This window comes from Miniopterus schreibersii (assembly GCF_964146895.1).
Source record: "Miniopterus schreibersii genome assembly, chromosome: 18".
Lineage (NCBI taxonomy): Eukaryota > Metazoa > Chordata > Mammalia > Chiroptera > Miniopteridae > Miniopterus > Miniopterus schreibersii.
In genome coordinates, this window is record NC_138121.1 from 1,217,199 (window position 1) to 1,234,891 (window position 17,693).

General features: G+C 53.8%; 1 protein-coding gene across 6 annotated transcripts in view; it reads right to left on the bottom strand.

Moving 5' to 3' along the window:
* Window positions 1–14,883, bottom strand: part of LOC308547415 (BOLA class I histocompatibility antigen, alpha chain BL3-7-like) — a gene marked incomplete at its 5' end in the record, with an annotated part of 87,143 nt that extends 72,260 nt beyond the window's left edge. The window contains 8 exons of one of the 6 annotated variants that reach the window (XM_081117728.1): window positions 11,562–11,986; window positions 12,138–12,183; window positions 12,319–12,351; window positions 12,781–12,885; window positions 13,008–13,283; window positions 13,815–14,090; window positions 14,355–14,639; window positions 14,736–14,883. In XM_081117728.1, coding sequence (XP_080973854.1) covers window positions 12,140–12,183; window positions 12,319–12,351; window positions 12,781–12,885; window positions 13,008–13,283; window positions 13,815–14,090; window positions 14,355–14,639; window positions 14,736–14,799 — 1,083 coding nt within the window. In that variant the 3' untranslated portion in view covers window positions 11,562–11,986; window positions 12,138–12,139. Of the gene's footprint in view, window positions 1–11,561; window positions 11,987–12,137; window positions 12,184–12,318; window positions 12,370–12,780; window positions 12,886–13,007; window positions 13,284–13,814; window positions 14,091–14,354; window positions 14,640–14,735 lie in introns of those variants that run through there. The other 5 variants (XM_081117725.1, XM_081117737.1, XM_081117732.1 and 2 more) reach the window with 5 other exon arrangements.
* Between the last annotated feature and the right edge of the window lie 2,810 nt (window positions 14,884–17,693).

Consider the following 17,693-nt stretch of genomic DNA (forward strand, 5'->3'; position numbering starts at 1 on the left):
CAGAGGCAGGGAGGTGCCGTGGCCCAGAGCGAGGTGCTGGGGCCCGGATGGAACGAGGAGGGTGTGAGTCCGGGAGGGTCCCCTGCCCAGCGTTGGAGCTGGAGCCAGAGCGCCCCGAAAGGCGGGCGACATGGCAGGAGGGGTCAGACAGCAAGGCCAGGGGGCACCCCGCAGGCAGGACAGCCCAGCCTGGCCTTCAGAGCCGACAGGGTAAGTCATCTGCAGAGGAGGTGGCCCGGCACGGGGTGAGGAAGGATGGGGTGAAGAGGGCACATGCCTGGAAGGGCCGGCAGTGCAGACAACCCAGTGTGGGGGTCACGATCCAGGTGGGAGGGGGGGACACGTGCGCAGGGGCGGGCGACAGAGCTGGTTACCAACAGGAAGCCTGACCCGATAATCAGATACTGCGGATGGGGCCCGCTTACTGCCAGGAAAGGGACTAAGAATGGAAAGGAAACAACTAGAACGAACCCTGTGGGGTTAGACTGGTGAGAACTCCTGCTTTTCAATATATTTCCAGAGAGCTGCAGAGAATGTGCGCGGATGTACGTGTCCATCTGCACACACACGGTCCCTGCTGCTCTGCGGGACCCGCGAGCAAGGACAGCCCGGGAGCGACGCCACCCCCACAGCCAGCGCCGGGCCTTGGTTTCTAAACGTCCTCGCCCCTAAGGGGGGTCGGGGCTTTTATGGAAAAGGCTGATTCTAGGGCTGGGCAGGAAACCGCAGGGCGAGCCTGGAACATCCTGTTGCCCAGAGAGCAAGGAAGAGCTCAGGGGAAAATGGGGACAGGTCAGAAAGACAGGAGGGCACCCCGAAAGGCCACCACGGGCCCAATCGGGGGAATTAAGCACCAAAACAGTCAGCTTTCCCTTCTCCCTCGTGCCCACTTGTCTTTACCTGTCTCGGTGCAGGAGGGATGGCGGAATGAGGGCCCCAGCGCCTGGCAGACAACATGGCACCGGCTGATTCCAGCAGGAATCATCGCGGGCGCTGTACCAGCTGCGAGAGATTCAGAGGAGGGGCCGGGTAATGGCACCGCTCAGAGGCCCCCGCACAAGGGATCTGTGACATGCAAAACATCAATCGGAACTTCACTGTGGGCAAGCCTGGCGGACGCTTCTTCACCGCAGGCTCCAGGCCAACAGCGCCAGGCCTGGAGCCGAGCGTGTGCCCCAGGTCGCTGTGCTGGAAGATCCGCGTCGCTGGGGGCGCGCCCGCCCGACGGCATAACCTGAGCTGCGTGAGGGACTCCACGCGGCCCCGAACGGGAGTCCGCGGAATAACTGCCTGCACTCTTCAAACGGAAAGTCATGAAAAGCAAGGAAGCCCGAAGACTGTCCCAGATGAAGGAGACTAAAGAAACGGGACACTGGGCACAACACAGCGTCATGGACTTTCTTTGACTATAAGGGATATTACCGAGACAATAGGAAAATCTAAATGATATCCAAGATTAAGTATTAATACTGAACCAGTTTTAATTCCCCCATTTTGATCATTATACCGCAGTTAGGTAAGATAATTCCGTTTTCATAGGGAATGCACACTAAAGAACTGAGGAGTAAAGAGGCATGTTTGTAACTTTCAGATTTTATATATGTGTGTGTGTGTGTGTGTATGTGTCATACCTACATTTATATTTATCTAGGAAGAGAGGAGGGAGGAAGGGTAAAGCAAATGTAGTAAAATGTTAGCATTTGGGGGATGGTACCCAGGAATTCTCCCTACTATTCTTGCAGCTGTTTTGTAAGTCTGAAACTGCCAATACAGAGTTTTCTAAAAGAAAAATAAATTCAGAAAAATTATTTTAACAAACTGTCACCCATTGAATAAAATAAGCCATGAGCCTATATTGATAAATGAGCCAATCAGAAGTGTCGGGAAGAGATAGCTCCATAGTCCCAAAGTACTTCCCTATAAAACACTAATTGCTTGTAAAGTGAGGAGGGAACATTACAGAGGAGAAACCAAGCAGGTACCACCCTCCCGGACCCACACGAACATCGCCAAGGATGGTAGAGCAACAGCGTAGGGCCCACCACAGGACACAGTTGGAGGAGTGTAGGACGACTTCTGTGGTGCTCGGGCTAAAAATGCATAACCGAAATCTCATCATAAGGAAACGTCAGAAAATCCACCCGAAGGACAGTCTACGGTACGGAGCTCACTCTTCAAAAGACTCAAGGTCACGAAAGTCAAGGGAAGACGAAGGGCCTGCTCCAGACTGAAGGAGACGAACACACACTACAGCTAAATGCAACCCAGGGATCTGAACAGGATCCTTTTGCTCTAACAGACACTACAGACAAGTGGCAAAAATGGAAAAGAATATGAGGATGAAATAATAGAATGTATTCGTGTTAATTCCTGACTGTGAGGGTGCTCTGGTAGCAAGTGGGAGGTACTGACTGGTAGGAAAGAAACACTAAAGGAATCGGGCTGTTGGCATAATGTCAGCAATTTACTCTCAAAGGGTTCAGGGGAAAAGAGTTCTTTGTACTAAAACTTGGAGCTTTCTCTAACTTTAACACTATTTCTAAAAGATAAATCAATAGAAAAGGGAAGAAGCCTTAGGCAAACTTTATTTCCCCACAAGGAAAGACCTATGAATCAGGGTCTAAAATGACATGCGATGAGCCTAATGGCAATATAACTAACAATTGTAATACATCCCAACACTGATGGCAGCCACGGCAGCAGATATAGAAGTGATGTCCGTCTAAATCTTCAGGATCAAATATAGTGATAAAATTGGAATAGATAAAAAAGCTATCAATTAACACCACTAAAGTGTGAAGGACATTTTGGTGGTTTGGGGGTGGTTTAAACCGCTGGTATTTGGGCAGTTCCAGTATGTAAACCTCCATAGTGCTGGCTTTCACTTAGAAAACATGCTTGAAACTTAGATGCCAAGAAACATAGTTTAAAATACTATAAATTTTCAGCACACACATGATCCAGAAATATTTTTCTTTAATAAAGACCTCACATGTTATGCGTTTAATGGAAAACAATTATTGAAATGTTATGTAAACAGTCCAGTAAATAAATTTTTAATATTTGCTTCAGATCATATAATTTTTCTTCAAAATCTGTGCATCTTCCCGTGACGTTTTCACAAGTAGATCTTGATGTGAAGTTCACTGAGCAACGGATCCGACAGGATAAGCTCTAAAGGATTCAGATTCCGATGCAGCAGCACCTGGAAAGAAAAGGAAAACTATATTCTTTATCTACACCGCCACTAAGTGTAAGTGTTAAGAAGAATGAAAACATCTGTACGTGACGACAGTGCACAGCACAAGGTTGCTGTGGCCTGTGGTCTGCCCGCGATGCACACGGGGTGAAGGGCCACTGTGGACACAGCCGCCCTGTGCTGGCTGCCGGAGCGGAGGGGTGGGGGCGCAGGGGGGCCTTCACATACGGTGACGGGGGAAGGTATGACTCTGAGTGGGGCACACAGAGCAATAGGCAGATCTTGTGGCAGAAACCCAGCCCTGACACCTGTGTGTTCATAGTAACCAGTGTCACCCCAATAAGTTTAATAAGTGTTATATATAAAACCAAAGCAAAACTAAACTAAACACAACAGAATTGCTATCACGGCAAAGTAGCAGGCGCCTGGCTGCCTTGAGGCTCATTCATTGTCTCAGCAGCACACAGTCAGGGGCTCGGCCGGCGCTGGGGTCAGGGGGCAGCTGCTCAGGCCGGCCCTGGACAGTCACCCGCCGGAAGCTGGACGGCCGGGTGAGCCTGGCGGGTGTAAAACAGGCCCCGGGCCCACCGAAGGCACGTTCCAGCTGTGCGTCAGTGTGGCTGGCCTCGGGGGGCGGGATGTGTAAGCTGACACCCGAAGGACACGGGAAACCTGTGCCAGAAAGAGAAGGGCGGCGGGGCCGAGACTGGGGGTGCGGGGGCTCCTGCGGGGCCGAATCGCCCGTTTGCCAGACGCTGAGCAGAGGGGCGGAGGGGGGAAGTGGCGCCGAGAGACAAGTCGGAGCTGTTTGGCCAAAACAGTGGACTTGGTGTTTTTCCTCCACGCAAAGGAACCTGGAGATGTCCCTGAGGGTAGAGGGAAGTGACTGACAGTCAGTGGCGCAGATCTAACCGTCGCCCGGGGGGCAGCCGGGAGAACCAGCTGCTGCACTGGGTCCTGGTCCCTGGGGAGCCTGAGACGTGGGTGACGCCCAGGTTTCTGGCACAGTTCCAGCCGACATCCATCAGCATCGGAGGAAAGGCCGGGGGTGGCCAGAAGGGAGAGACGCGCCGGCTGGGGGCTCAGCTGTGGGACTGTCCCTCGCAGCTAAAGGTTGCGGGTTCGATTCCCATCAGGGCACACACCTAGGTGTCCGGTTTGCTCTCGGGTGGGGGCAGGAACGGGAGGTAATCAATCGATGTTTACCTCTCACATCGATGCTTCTCTCTCTATCTCGCTCTCTCCCTCCCTCCCTCTCTCTCTAAAATCAGTAAAAACATCTCCCCGGGGGAGGACTGAAAAGAGAGAGAGACGCACGGACTGTTGAGGTCCCTAAAAGCTACGGGACGCGACGAGCAGATGCAGAATAAGCGGATCTTCCTCACGCTGCGCTTGCACTGTTCACTCGCTTTGGACAAGAAAACACGCGGTGCAGTCAGCGCCTGTCACCCGGACATGGAAAGCGCCCTTCCCCACTCACAGTGTGTTTCAGAAATCAGTGCTGTTTCAATTTCATTAGCAAATTTTGGCAACATACCTTCTTTTAGTTTTCCAGTTCGATTTTTCAAGCTCCTGCTGCATCTGCAGGAAGTCAAATATATTTATACGATTTCCGTTTAATAAGAGACATTATCATAGGAATGAGAAAGAGCTTATGCAATGCGTCCTTTAAATAATGCTTTCAGAGACTAGACCTAACTTGGGATTGCGTAAACAGAAAAATAATCACATAAATAAAATGGGGAAGAGATGCAAACTGTCCTGGACTAACATTTGATAGACAAGTTCATTTACTAACATAATTTTCCAAAGTTATACTCCTTAGTTAGCTTCCATCCCTACTAATCTCATGAACCTGGCTTGATAAAAATTATGCTTTAGAAACTAATTATGAGGTAAATTTATTTTCTCTGATTTTGTGTCTTGACTTACTCGAGTCGTTGACGTGACAGTGACTTTGTCCATTGGTTTTCTCTCTGGTGGAGTTGGTCATATTTTTCGAATTTGGAAAGTTCAGATTCCAGCTCTTTCATTATGAGTTCTAACTCCCTTATTAACGAAGCTTTGGTATTCTCTCCTAACTGCTGTAGATTTTCTCGAGGTAATGATTGCATCTGAAGCAAATAAGAAAGATACATTTTTTAAAAAGCATAATTTGAATAATTATATTTGTTTCCTTTCATTTTGAGTCAATAATTCACAGAGCAGCTTTTAACATGAAAGTAAGCTGGTTTGAAATATTAGGTTAACTAAATTAAATCTAAATTATAAAAAGAAAGTTAAATCTTTCTTTTTTATTTAAATTTTATATTGTTAACACTACTGTAGATGTCCCCCGTTTTCTGCCCCTTTGCCGCCTCTAACCAGCCCCCACCCCCCTCCCACCTTGGCCATCACCACAGTGTTGTCTGTGTCCCTGGTCTATGCATACATGTTCTTTAGCTAATCCCTTAACCTTCCTTTCTCCAGGCCCCCCGAACCCCCTCCCCTCTGACCTCTGTCAGTCTGGTCCATGTATCCACGCCTCTCGTTCTATTTTGTTCGTCAGCTTATTTTGTTCATTAGATTCCACTTATTAGTAGCGTCATGTGGCATTTGTCTTTCTCTGACTTCCTCATTTCACCTAGCCTAAAATCTTTCTTTTATTAGTACTCATGTATTCTGATAACTCAAGAAATAATAGAATCAATTTACATTTTTAAAAATCGAACAATAGAACTTATAATAGTATAATTTTTAAATCAAAATTTTTACTTTTCTTCCTTAGAGTCTTGATTTACATCAATTGGTCTTAAAAATAAAATGATCCTCTAGTAAGAATCCTTCTGAATGGTCAATTTAGTGATAATAATGATGGAAATTAAAATACTGAAATGAGAAACATGCCACCTTCCTTCCTGAAATCTACAGAACAAATTGCTATTAAGGGAAGTGGAGAAAACACATACAATGTCTATGTCCAAAGTAAAATTTGCAGTGAAATGAAATAAAGCACATTAAAGATCAAGAAATTAACCTGTAACAACAGATGGGCTTGTTTTAATTTTTCGTTTAAATGCTGTACTGTTTTCTCCCCAATCGTCTGTTCATGCTGTTCTGTTTCTGACATCTTCATTTCCATTTTTTTTCTGAGCATTTTTGCTTTTTGTTTCCACTTCTGTTTTTTATCCTCTAGTTTTTCACATTTCTTTTGAATTGCTTTCACTGATGATAATGTCCGTTGACGTGTATTTTCTTCATCCAGATGTGCCCATGCTGAAGATGCAGGTTCCTCTATTGCTATGAAATCATCAGTCTGCGTGAATGAAATAATATAGTTTGGTTATGAAGCTGTGGACTGAGAATAGTCTTAATTCAACACCAGTTAGTTGTGACATTTTGAAATGAATTCAGTTGCAGTAAAATGTTATCCGTACTGTAGAAGAGTCTTAGAATGTGGAACCTTGGATTACTCAGAATCAAGACCAAAGTTAAAACAACCAGGAGTCACAAACATATATTTGCTGTCATCATATTTGCCACACAGAGTCTGCAGTTGATTTTATACTCTTTTTTTCTGTGACTGTTTCATGTCTTTCCTCCACAAAATGACTCTATGTCACCTCTTAGGAGAAAGCCTCTTACCTCTTCCCCCACCTTAACTCTTCATAATTTTTGAAGAAGTGCAGGGATATCCTTTTGAGGTATTTAGGACTGAGTCAACAAATGCATCCCAAAATAAGACTTTCAAAATGAGACTCTAATTAATGAATCTTCTAAATATGGATTCTAACGCCATAAGTCTTGTATTGACCTACAAACGGTTGATGCTCATTTGAATTGCATTCCAAGAAAAAATGATCCCATGGATTGCGGAGAAATCACACCTCTCACTGTAAAAGTTTAAGCGAGATGAGCCCTAAAAAAGTGGGGCTTAAATCAATAGGGAAATATTGAAATTCTTTGTTACTTCCCACAAAACAAGGGACCATACTAAACAAAAAGAACAGCAGCGTCAACAACAAACCTGCTGGAATGTCAGTGATAGTGGGAGGAACAGCTTCCTTGGAGACGATGAGTGTTTGCTAAGACAAGGCGAGCGAGGCAGTTACTGAAACATGTCTGCAACTAACTCCTTTGCACTTCATGAAGCAGTGCTGGCCTTAGTCACTGGTTTCTAGTGAAGAGGATGTGGTGGACCTGCTGTGTGGCTGCTGTGTCTGGTGGCACAGCTCCCATCTGATATCCGGCCGGGGCCTCCCGTCGGCTGGGGCTGGGGCGGGTCCCGCAGGTGCGCGGGTCTGGGAGGGAGGCGGGTCCCGCAGGTGCGCGGGTCTGGGAGGGAGGCGGGTCCCGCAGGTGCTGCGGGTCTGGGAGGGAGGCGGGTCCCGCAGGTGCTGCGGGTCTGGGAGGGAGGCGGGTCCCGCAGGTGCTGCGGGTCTGGGAGGGAGGCGGGTCCCGCAGGTGCTGCAGGTCTGGGAAGCGAAGCCCGGGCTGCCTTTTAGATCCCGGAGGTGGCGGGTCTGCAGAGCTCCCCGACTCCTAGCACCCCCAATGCTCGCTTTCCACTTGGAAGCATCGAGAGCAACCCCCGCCTCGTCTTCCTCCCCTGTCCCATCTCCCCCACTTGCAGGCTCACTCTACTGAGCAAAAGGGGGGCCTCCGGGTCACCAGGACCCAACGTGGGGCCCAAAGCAACAGGCCCTGTGAACGGGAGAGGAGAGATGGAGCGTGTGGGACACACACGCACACGCACACGCAATCCTAGGAGCTGTTCCTGTTTGGGGGGTTATGCAAGATGCAAACAGCGACCCAGACTTTCCCTGCTCCTTCCCGATTCTTTATTTCTTTTTATCTTTTCAGTTCTCAGCCGAGGATATATTGTCCTTGCTTTTCGGAGAGTGGAAGGGAGGGAGGGAGGGAGAGAACATCCATGTGAGGGACACACCAACTGGTTGCCTCCCGCGCTCACCCCGAGCCTGCGACCGAGGTGGGTGCACTCGGACAGAATCGAACCAGGGGCCCTTCAGCCTGGGGGCGCCCCGCTGACCCCTGAGAAACCGGCCAGGGCTCCAATCCTTTAACTAACGAATGACTGAGAGAAGGAACCCAGTCCTGTGTCTCCCATCGAAGCCACGGCTCGGCATCGACACACCCAGGGATCCCGGTGACCAGAGAACACAAGTCTCTTGAGCAGTGAGAGTGGACTGTACTTACTGCTGCAGATTAGTGAATCCCAGGTGACACACGACCTTGTACTAGTTTCAGGTGTGCAGCAGAGTGACCGGACAACCGTGCACGTCATGAAGTGACCCCTGGATCGTCCCAGTGCCCACCGACACCACACGTAGTGATGACACTGTTATGGACCAGATTCCTTGGAAAGCGGCACGGAGGCTCCTCAAAAAAAAAAAAAAAAAATTAAAAATAGAACTATCTTACGACCCAGAGATTCCACTTCTGGGTACTTATCTGAGGCAATCCAAAACGCTGATTCGAAAAGACGTGTGCATTCTTTCTAATTCTTAGGCCTTTCTCCGATGGCTCCCTGGTTGCCGCTTTCAAACGGCTTGTTTCAATTAGAAACTGCCGATGCCACTGGCGGGCCCTGCGCTGGACACAGTGGGGCCCTCAGGCCAGGCTCCTGGCTCCGGGTCCCGACTTGGGTGGGGAAGCTGTCAGGTCTCCGAAGAAATGGCTTCACGGGGCGTTTCCCGGGGCTGCGAGAGGACAGGCCCACTTCACTGGGATTTTATCTTGTTGATTTATGACTTTTTCAAAGACAATTTATAAAATAAGCTTTAATATCCCCTCCCCCCCAAAAAAAGAAAGGTTGAACAACATAAACGAGTGAACATTTACATCCACTGTGCTTGTCACACTCAGATTTCTCCGGGAGCCTCGGTGGCCGCCGGGGTGCCCGGGAACAGCGCCCCCTCCGTGCTGGTCTTTGGGACCCGAAAAGGGTCTCCCCAGCCCGCTGAGCCCTTGATAAAGAACTCGCCCCGACCCGGCCGTCTCCCCGGGGTCTCCGCTCTCCGACCTTGGTTGCCGGCTGCCCTCCAGCTGGTCCTCAGTGGGTTGCTCAGGAAGGTTTTCTGCGTTTTAGGTGAAAGTCCAGTTGGTCCTGGGAGAGGGTCAGCGCGGCTTCCGCTCAGTCCACCGCCATCTTCGAATTTCTTTCTTCTGTGTCGGTTTATTTTTGAATCTGCTTTTCAGTGGCAGTTTCCGCGCAGCGTTGCTCCTCCGCTCGCAGCCTCCTCCAGCGCTCGCTGCTCTGGGCGGCTCCCCGGTGCCCGGGAGGTGCTCCCCCCGTGGCCTGTGGCTGGGGGGAGGGCTCCCTTTACCCCGGGGCGGAGCGGTTTGTCTTTTTAGTATGTTTTTTATTGACTTCTAGAGAGGGGGAGGGCGAGGAGGAGAGAGAAACATGGATTGCTTGCTTTCCGTACGCACACCGACTGGGGATTGAACCCAAAGCCTGACCGGGAATCGAACTGGTGACCCTTGGGTGCACAGGAGGATGCCCGGCCTCTGGGCCACACCAGCCAGGATGGGATCCTGTGTTTTTAATTAGAAACCTGTCTCTGCCCCTCCCGACTAGCGATGATTTACACCTGGAGGGGAAGAGGCCAGAGGTGACACCCCCCAGCTGGGTCTTGGTGGCTCCGCGCCCCATCGGAGCTATTCTGGGCCTCTCCCCAGGTGCCCGCGGGAGAGCCGCCAGCCAGGCCGCCCACAGACAGGCCTGGGGGCCGAGGTTCCCCGAAGGCCAGTCACAGGCCCGGGAGGGGTGCAGCTGGCTTCTCCGGGTTCCCCACATTAGAAGTCTGACTGGTAAGTGAGGTCTCCTTTCTCTTCTGCTCCAAACCTTTCCCAAACGTGGTGTCCCTCCCCTTCTCAGGCCCTGCTGGCATTTCCTTTTATTTCTTTTTAAATCCTCACCCGAGAATGTTTTTATTGACTTTCAGAGAGAGGAAGGGGGTAGAGAGAGAGAAACATGGATGTGAGAGACACACAGGGGCTGGTTGCCTCCCGCACATGCTGCCACCAGGGCCCAGGATGGAGCCTGCAACCGAGGTCCTGCCCCTGTTGGAATCCACCCCTCAGACCTTCAGCCTGGGGGCCGACACTAACCACTGACCCAACTGCCCAGGGCCCTTCTGGCTTTTGACTCCCTGCCGTCTCGTCTGTGTCTCAGTCAGTCTCTGGTGTATGTAGTGAGTCTGCCAAAGGGGTTTCAAAGTATTGAAACCACGGACTCTCGCACTAGCAACATGAGAGGGGATGAGTCCAAGTTCCTGCTGACAGCTGATTGTCTCCTTCGTAATTTCCCCAGCCTGGGAGCTGAGCAGCGATGTCACATTATGGCTTAATTTTAATTCCCCCTCTGAAACTGCTGGGCAACTTTCATAAATGAATGGGCCACGAAACATCCTCAATAGGACGATGACTGGACTCCTGGTCATGACTGAGGGGGACCCAGTGATGTGCCAGCGTCTCTAACTGTTGTGACACTTTTGCTATTGACGGATCTCTGGTCAGAGGCCTGGGGGATGAGAGGAAAGGTCTGGTCTTGGCCCCGGTTCCTGGCACCCAGCTCCTAAACCCTGGGCATCTCCTGAGGGACAGGTGACTCTGGGATGCTACTGAGATGGCTCCTGGCTGAGGGACCTGGAAGCTTCAGGATGGGGCTGGTCCCAGGAAGACCAAGCTGGTCAGAGGGAGGGAACTTTCAGGCCCTGGAAGGAGGAGAGAGCAGGATGGGCCTGAAAATCCATCTCCTGACACCAGAGTCACGGTGCAGGGACCGTGGGGCCTTGTGGACAATGACAGGGAAGCGACCCTGTTGCTGTCAGAGGGGAGGGAGCCACCAGGACAGCGAGACCAAAACTCACACAAACAGTCACAGGCGGAATCTCCACAGAAAAGAGAAACAACAAACACTCAGAATATGGGGCTGAGGGGGGCCCAGGCCTGAGTCCAGGCTGACCAGGCCCCTCCCGCCTCACTGTCCAGGGTCCTGGAGATGAGCTTCACGAGGACGAGTGACAGGGCCTGGGGATGTGAGTCCCTGTGACCACGGGTCCTGGTGGGACAAGGTTCCCTGAAGGCACAAGGTCAAAGCAGCAGAGAGGTGACCCAGCCGGGCAGTGACCACGTCAAAGCCCACGGGGCCCTGGGCGCCCACTGGGCACAGGCCCCGACCTCACTCGGTCCTCACAGCCTCTCCTGTCCCCCTGCCCAGGCTCAGCACAGCACACACAGGGCTTCTGGAAAGTCCTAGGTGCTCCCCTGTATTTCCTCTCAGACTTTAGGACCCTCTCCTCTAATTACCCATCAGCCCTCATGGCAAGAAGTCAACAAACAAAGTCATAACCAGAGCCTATTTCTTCGATTTCTTTAATGTTTGTACAGATTTCATGGAGGAAGGGACAGGGAGAGACAGAAACATCGATGAGAGAGAAACATTGATTGGCTGCCTCCTGCACGCCCCCAACTGGGGATCCAGCCAACACCCCGGGCATGAGCCCGACTGGGAATCAACCAGAGACCTCCTGGTGGATGCGAGACATTCAACCACTGAGCCACACAGGCCGGGAGGGGTCTCATTTCAATACAGGAGTAAGAAGCTGCAGATCAGTGCAATCGAAGGGGGGGGGCAGCCCCGCCTCTGCTGGGCAGGGAAGTGTGGGGAGGGAACCTGGGGGACAGGGCTGGGACAGCCCCCCAATCTGAGGTTCTTGAGTCACCAAGTGGGAGCCTGAACAGATCTTCCATCACTTAGTCCCCACAGGCAGCTGCCTCACGCTGTGGAAGGAAACCATCAGGAACAAGTTCAGGGCAGTGGCTCTAACTGGTCACATTCTCAAAGGTCCACTTCATGCTCACAATGTGCACAGAGTCCCCATAACCCAGTCCCGACCCCTCTGCCCCAAACCCTCCCCATTCAGGGTCTCACCTTTAGAAGCCGAGAGACACATCAGAGCCCTGGAAGCTGTCACTGCCTGGGGTGGACACAGCAGGACGTGATCAGAGCCAAGGACAGGAGGCTGAAGGAGGGACTATGGGGTGGCGGGGTCCCCATGGGCTCCCATCTGCACTGTCCCAGGGTCTCAGGGGGCACCCCCTTCCATACTCACTGGCAGCCTGAGCGTAGCTCCCTCCTTTCCCACCTGTGGGAAGGAAACATCCTGTGAGAGACCAGGGAGGGGGCAGGGCCATGAGGTCCTAAAGGAGCCTAGTCCTGGGCCCAGAGAAGTTTCTAGAACCCTGTGTCTGTACAGACCCAGGGCAGGGTCAGGAAACCTGAGGAAAGTGCATGTGCAGGGACTGGACCCACCTCCCTCCTGCAGGTCTGTCCTCAGCAGGGACCTGCCCTCTGATCTGGGATTGCTGGGGTCAGGTCCCCATCACTAGGACCATCAGGTGACACATGTGTCCCTCAGTGTCACACCTGCCTCACTAAACAGGAAGTCAGCACACAGACCTCACAATGGCAATCCCAGGCCTGGGGATGGTGCTTCCCATGAATGAAGCAGGACACACGTCTCCCTGGGATGACACCCCAGGGGGACACGAAACTCACACCCCCCCTTCCCCACCTGAGCGCGTCCTCGCCCACATCACAGCTCCAGCCACCACAGCTCCGAGGACAACCAGGCCAACAACAGCGCCCATGATGATGAAGGGGGTCTGAGAGGGAGGCTCTGGGAACAGAGGGGAAGGGAAGGTGAGGCCCCGACCCCCAGGCCTCAGCCCTGAGCCCACTGGAACCCCAGAGGCCCCTGCTTCCCTGGGAAGAGGCTCTGTGCCCACGTCCCCTCCTCACCCCATCTCAGGCTCTGGGGCTCCAGCAGCCCCTCGTGCTGCACAACACAGTTGTATCTCTGCTCCTCTCCAGGGGGCACCCCCAGGGCCACCCACTTCTGGAAGGTGCCATCCCCCGAGGGCCTGGTCTCCACAAACTCCATGTCCTGGGTCTGGTCCTGCCCGTCTCGCTGCCAGGTCAGGCTGATGTTCGCAGGGTAGAAGCCCAGGGCCCAGCACCTCAGGGTGACCTCATGCTCAGAGAAGGGGTGGCGGGTCACGTGTGTCTTTGGAGGGTCTGAGGGAAGGGGGAGAAGATTCAGGAACTTTGCTTCCACCCTGGGACCCTCCAGCAGGGCTCAGGTGACCATCCTGAGAAGGGACAGGACACTGGGGTGGGGGAAGGGACACAACCCAGACACCAGCCTGGACAGAGGCAGGGGGATGACCTATTGGTCTCTTAGGAACTTCCAGGGTCAGAGCAGCACAGCCCAGGGCGGGAGGGAGGCAGGTCTCTGGGGGCAGAAAAGGCATTTCTGGTCCTGACCTGGGGGGACGCCAAGGACTCAGAGCAGCGGGGCTCAGACCTCAGACAGGGGGTGTGGGGCAGGGAACAGGCCCGAGAGAAAGGCCCCCTGGGGCCCAGAGCCACCCCAGGGTCCATGGGAACCGCTGAGCGCTTGTTTCAGGGGTGGTCTCCCCTGCACCCCCAGAGACTGCACCCTAACTGTCCCTGAGAGGAGGGCAGGGGTGTCTGACACGGTCCCCATTTCCGTCTCCACGCGGGAGCCCCACCCAAGGGGAGAGGAGGGCGCCGCGGGCCCTGTACCTGTGCGCAGCAGGGTCTCCTTCCCCTTCTCCAGGTAAAGGCGCAGTGAGTCTACGCACATGTCCTGCAGGTAGTTCCTCTCACTCTCGGCCTCACCAGCCTCCTGAAACTTGTGCCGGGAGATCTGAGCCACCGTGTCGGCCGCGGTCCAGGAGCGCAGGTCCTCGTTCAGGGCGATGTAGTCGGCGCCGTCGTAGGCGAACTGATCATACCCGCGGAGGAGGCGCCCGTCGGGTCCCAGGTCACAGCCGTACATCCTCTGGATGGTGTGAGACCCTGACCCCGCCCCTCTGTTAGCCCCGCCCACTCACCCCGCCCCAGGTCAGCCCCGCCCACCGACCCCGCCCCTCTGATAGCCCCGCCCGCGGGGACTGAACTTAAACTGAAAGTGAAACCGGGTCAAAGTCCCCGCGGGCTCCTCCCGGGTGGGGGGCAGGGCGGTTCCGCAGCCTAGGGGTGAAGCTCGGACCCCGAAATTCTGGGCGACCCGTCAGTCCGTGGGGATGGGTGTTGGTGACGGGGCGGGGCCGCGGGGCTCACCGTCCTCGCTCTGGTTGTAGTAGCCGCGCAGGAACTTCAGGTTCAGTCGGTAAATCTGTGCATTTTCCTTGCTGATCCGCGTCTCACGGTCCCAATACCCCGAGTCCTCCTGCTCCACCCACGGCTGCTCCATCCACGGCGCCCGCGGCTCCATCCTCGGATTGGCAGCGTCGCTGTCGAACCGCACGAACTGCGTGTCGTCCACGTAGCCCACGGAGAGGAAGCGGGGCTCCCCGCGGCCGGGCCGGGACACGGCGGTGTAGAAATATCTCAGCGAGTGGGGGCCTGGGGGGGACACGGGAGACGGGGGGCCGGTGGACACGCGCTTCCGGGTCTCGCGCTCCTCCCCGCACAGGCCGCGCCCTCCGACCCCGCACTCACCGGCCCAGGCGCGGGTCAGGACCAGGGCCCCCGCGAGCAGCAGGAGGTGGGGTGGGGACCCCATTACCCGGGTCGTCCGAGTCCGGGGTCTACCTGAGTCCTGAAGCGTCAGCGGGAAGTGATACCCGGGAGGGGCGGTGACGCTGATTGGCTTGCCCTGGAATCGCACAGCCAATGGGAGTGAGAAGTGTGTGCGCGTCATGAGTATCCGGGCAGGAGGCCCCGACACAGGTTGGGAGAAGGGAAGTGAAACCCGGGAGCTGGGGACTCCCCAGCCCTGAGCCCCGCGCCCCAGACTCCGCCCTCGGGCTGAGAGCTGAGAGCCAGGCCTGGGGGCCTGGGGCCGAGTCCTGACCCTCCCGCAGGGGGCGCGCTGGTCACCCCGTCTCCCTGAGTCCCGGCCCAGGGGCTGTGTTCTCAGCGACTCCCCCACCTTCTGGTTTCAGCACCTCTGTCCCGTCTTACAAATGAGGGGGGACCCCAAAGTAATGCTGTTTATGGGATGACGGCTGTCACTCTGGCCACACAGGCATCAAACGGTCTGAATAATTATTAACTCAGTTTGAATATTAATAACCTATGTCGTGTTAACAGAAATCATGTTTTCATGAAAAATGACTGTTTCCCCGATAAACGCGGAGGTGACAGGAAGGGACCTGCTCCCGTTTCACATCCTTGCGGGTCTCGGCTCTGGTCCCGTCACTAGAAGTCCACAGGGTTCATATTTGTTTCTGCATTTAATCTGTTATTTTGGTTGTAGTTTATCCAAAATATAGAGCCTCAGAAATATGTAGGAGGAGCACTTTCATAACCTTTCGGATCGTTGTTGACACTCGTCTTTGATCGTCCACTGAAACCGCACGAGTGGCACGTCCTGAAATGCTCTGCACAGTGAAAGCTGGCACAGGACTGAGTGTTTCCTGCCCGGCTGTGTTGAAATCCACGGGCCGTCCTGCTCGAGGTGCTCTGGTGCTCAGGCGGGGTATTGAAGGTGGTGCGTTAGAGAAACAAGCTGGCTGGGTAGGGAACAGCTGCGCCCGCCGCCTCCCGGAACCACAGCAAAATACTACTAATATGCGAGCCAACGTCACTCAGAGCCTCCTGAGGCCCAGCTGAACAGAAGCCCCACAACCAGGGAACTGAGGAAGCACCCAGACCGGTAGGAGGCGCAGAGACCCCGGCGGATACGGGCTGGATCCTGGAGACACGGATGCGGCCCCCCCCACCCTCCGTGCTGCAGGTTAAACCCCGGAGGGCATCTCGGCGGTGGGGGTTTCCAGAGGAGCGAGGGGCCCGAGCCCCACATCAGGGCCCCAGCCCAGGGCTTCAGGACCGGGAAGAGACGTCCCCACAACTCCGGGCTGTGAACCCAGCGGGGACTGTCCCTGAGGGTCCCGGAGGCCGCGGGAGCCCCAGCAGCTTCTCTTAAGGGCCGGCACGGACTCACTCGGACGGTCCCTCTGAGCCCAGCGCCGGGGGGCAGCCTGAAAGGACCCAGGACACTCGGCGGGGAACTGACCTGCCTGAAGTCGGGGGAGAGCTGAAGGGGCGGCTTCCACCCGGGCAGAAGGGCTGACAGAGGCCATGGCTCCTTTGGGGAGTCCTCCCCGCAAACAGCTGGTAGGGTGGCCCGGTATTTGAATCGCCAGCGCCTGACCCACACCTTTGGCCCCGCCCCTCCCCACCTGCAGCTCACCCAGGCCATTTCCAGGGGCTTTTCTGTGCAAGTGGCCTCTTGAGCCTCATGCTTAGGGCTTTCCTAAAATCTCTCAAACAAGCAGCAGCGGGCCCCATACGGCTTGATAAGCGGCCCCAGGCCTGGCACTAGTGGCAGCTGCATTGGCTCATAGCTTGGCCACTCCTGGGCACCTCCAAGCCCAGCACAAGGAGCAGCCAACTACGGTTTGCTGTGCAGGTCATGCTGGGGGGCGCTGGGCAAGGCACTGGCACAGGCTGACTTTGCACCTCCCGGGAGGCCCCAGAGACTCAACCACGCTGGATTACAACCCTACCACATCCACGAGTGACACACTCAAGGGGCACACTTGGTGAACACCAAAGCCCCACTGAAGGAAATCCTGCTCCACAGGGGTGTCTCCAGCACAGCAGCTCTCTGGCTGTGGTTGCAGCTGGTCCTCACAGCTGATTGGCCTGGGGGTCAGTTCCTCCCGGTGACGCCAACAGCAACCAAGGCTCAGCTACAACAGGACAGTGCACACAGCCCACACAGGGGAGCAGCTAGAAGGCCCAGCTCAGGTGACTGGAGAGGCTGAGCCACTGGACCCTACCGGACACCTACTATACAAAGCCACTCTACAGATTCCAGGAGACACAGCAGCTCTACCTAATACATAGAAACAAACACCTGGAAGCAGCCAATATGTGGAGGCAAAGAAACTTGTCACAAAGGAAAGAACAGAAGAAATCTCTAGAAGAGGAACTAAATGAAATAGATCCAAGCAAGCTAACAGATACAGAGTTCAGAATTTTGTTTATAAGGATGTTTAAGCAGACTATTAGGGAAATAAGTGAGAAAATTGATAACATAATAAAGCACCAATTTGAAATGAAGGCTACAGGAACTGAAGTGAAGAATAATTTACAGGGAATCAACAGTAGAGTAGAAGACGCTGAGAATCAAATCAGCAATTTGGAACACGAGGAAACAAAAAACACCCAACCAGAAGAGCAAAAAGAAAAAAGAATCCAGAAATATGAAGATAGTATAAGGAGCCTCTGGGACTTCAAGAGGCCCAACATTCGTATTATTCGGGTGCCAGAAGGAGAGGAAAGAGCAAGAAATTGAAAACCTATTTGAAAAAATAATGACAGAAAACTTCCCCTACCTAGGGAAAGGAATAGACTTACAAGTCCAGGAAGCACAGAGGTTCCCAAACAAGAGGAACCCAAAGAGGCCCACAGCAAGACACAGCATCATTAAAATGCCAAAGGTTAAAG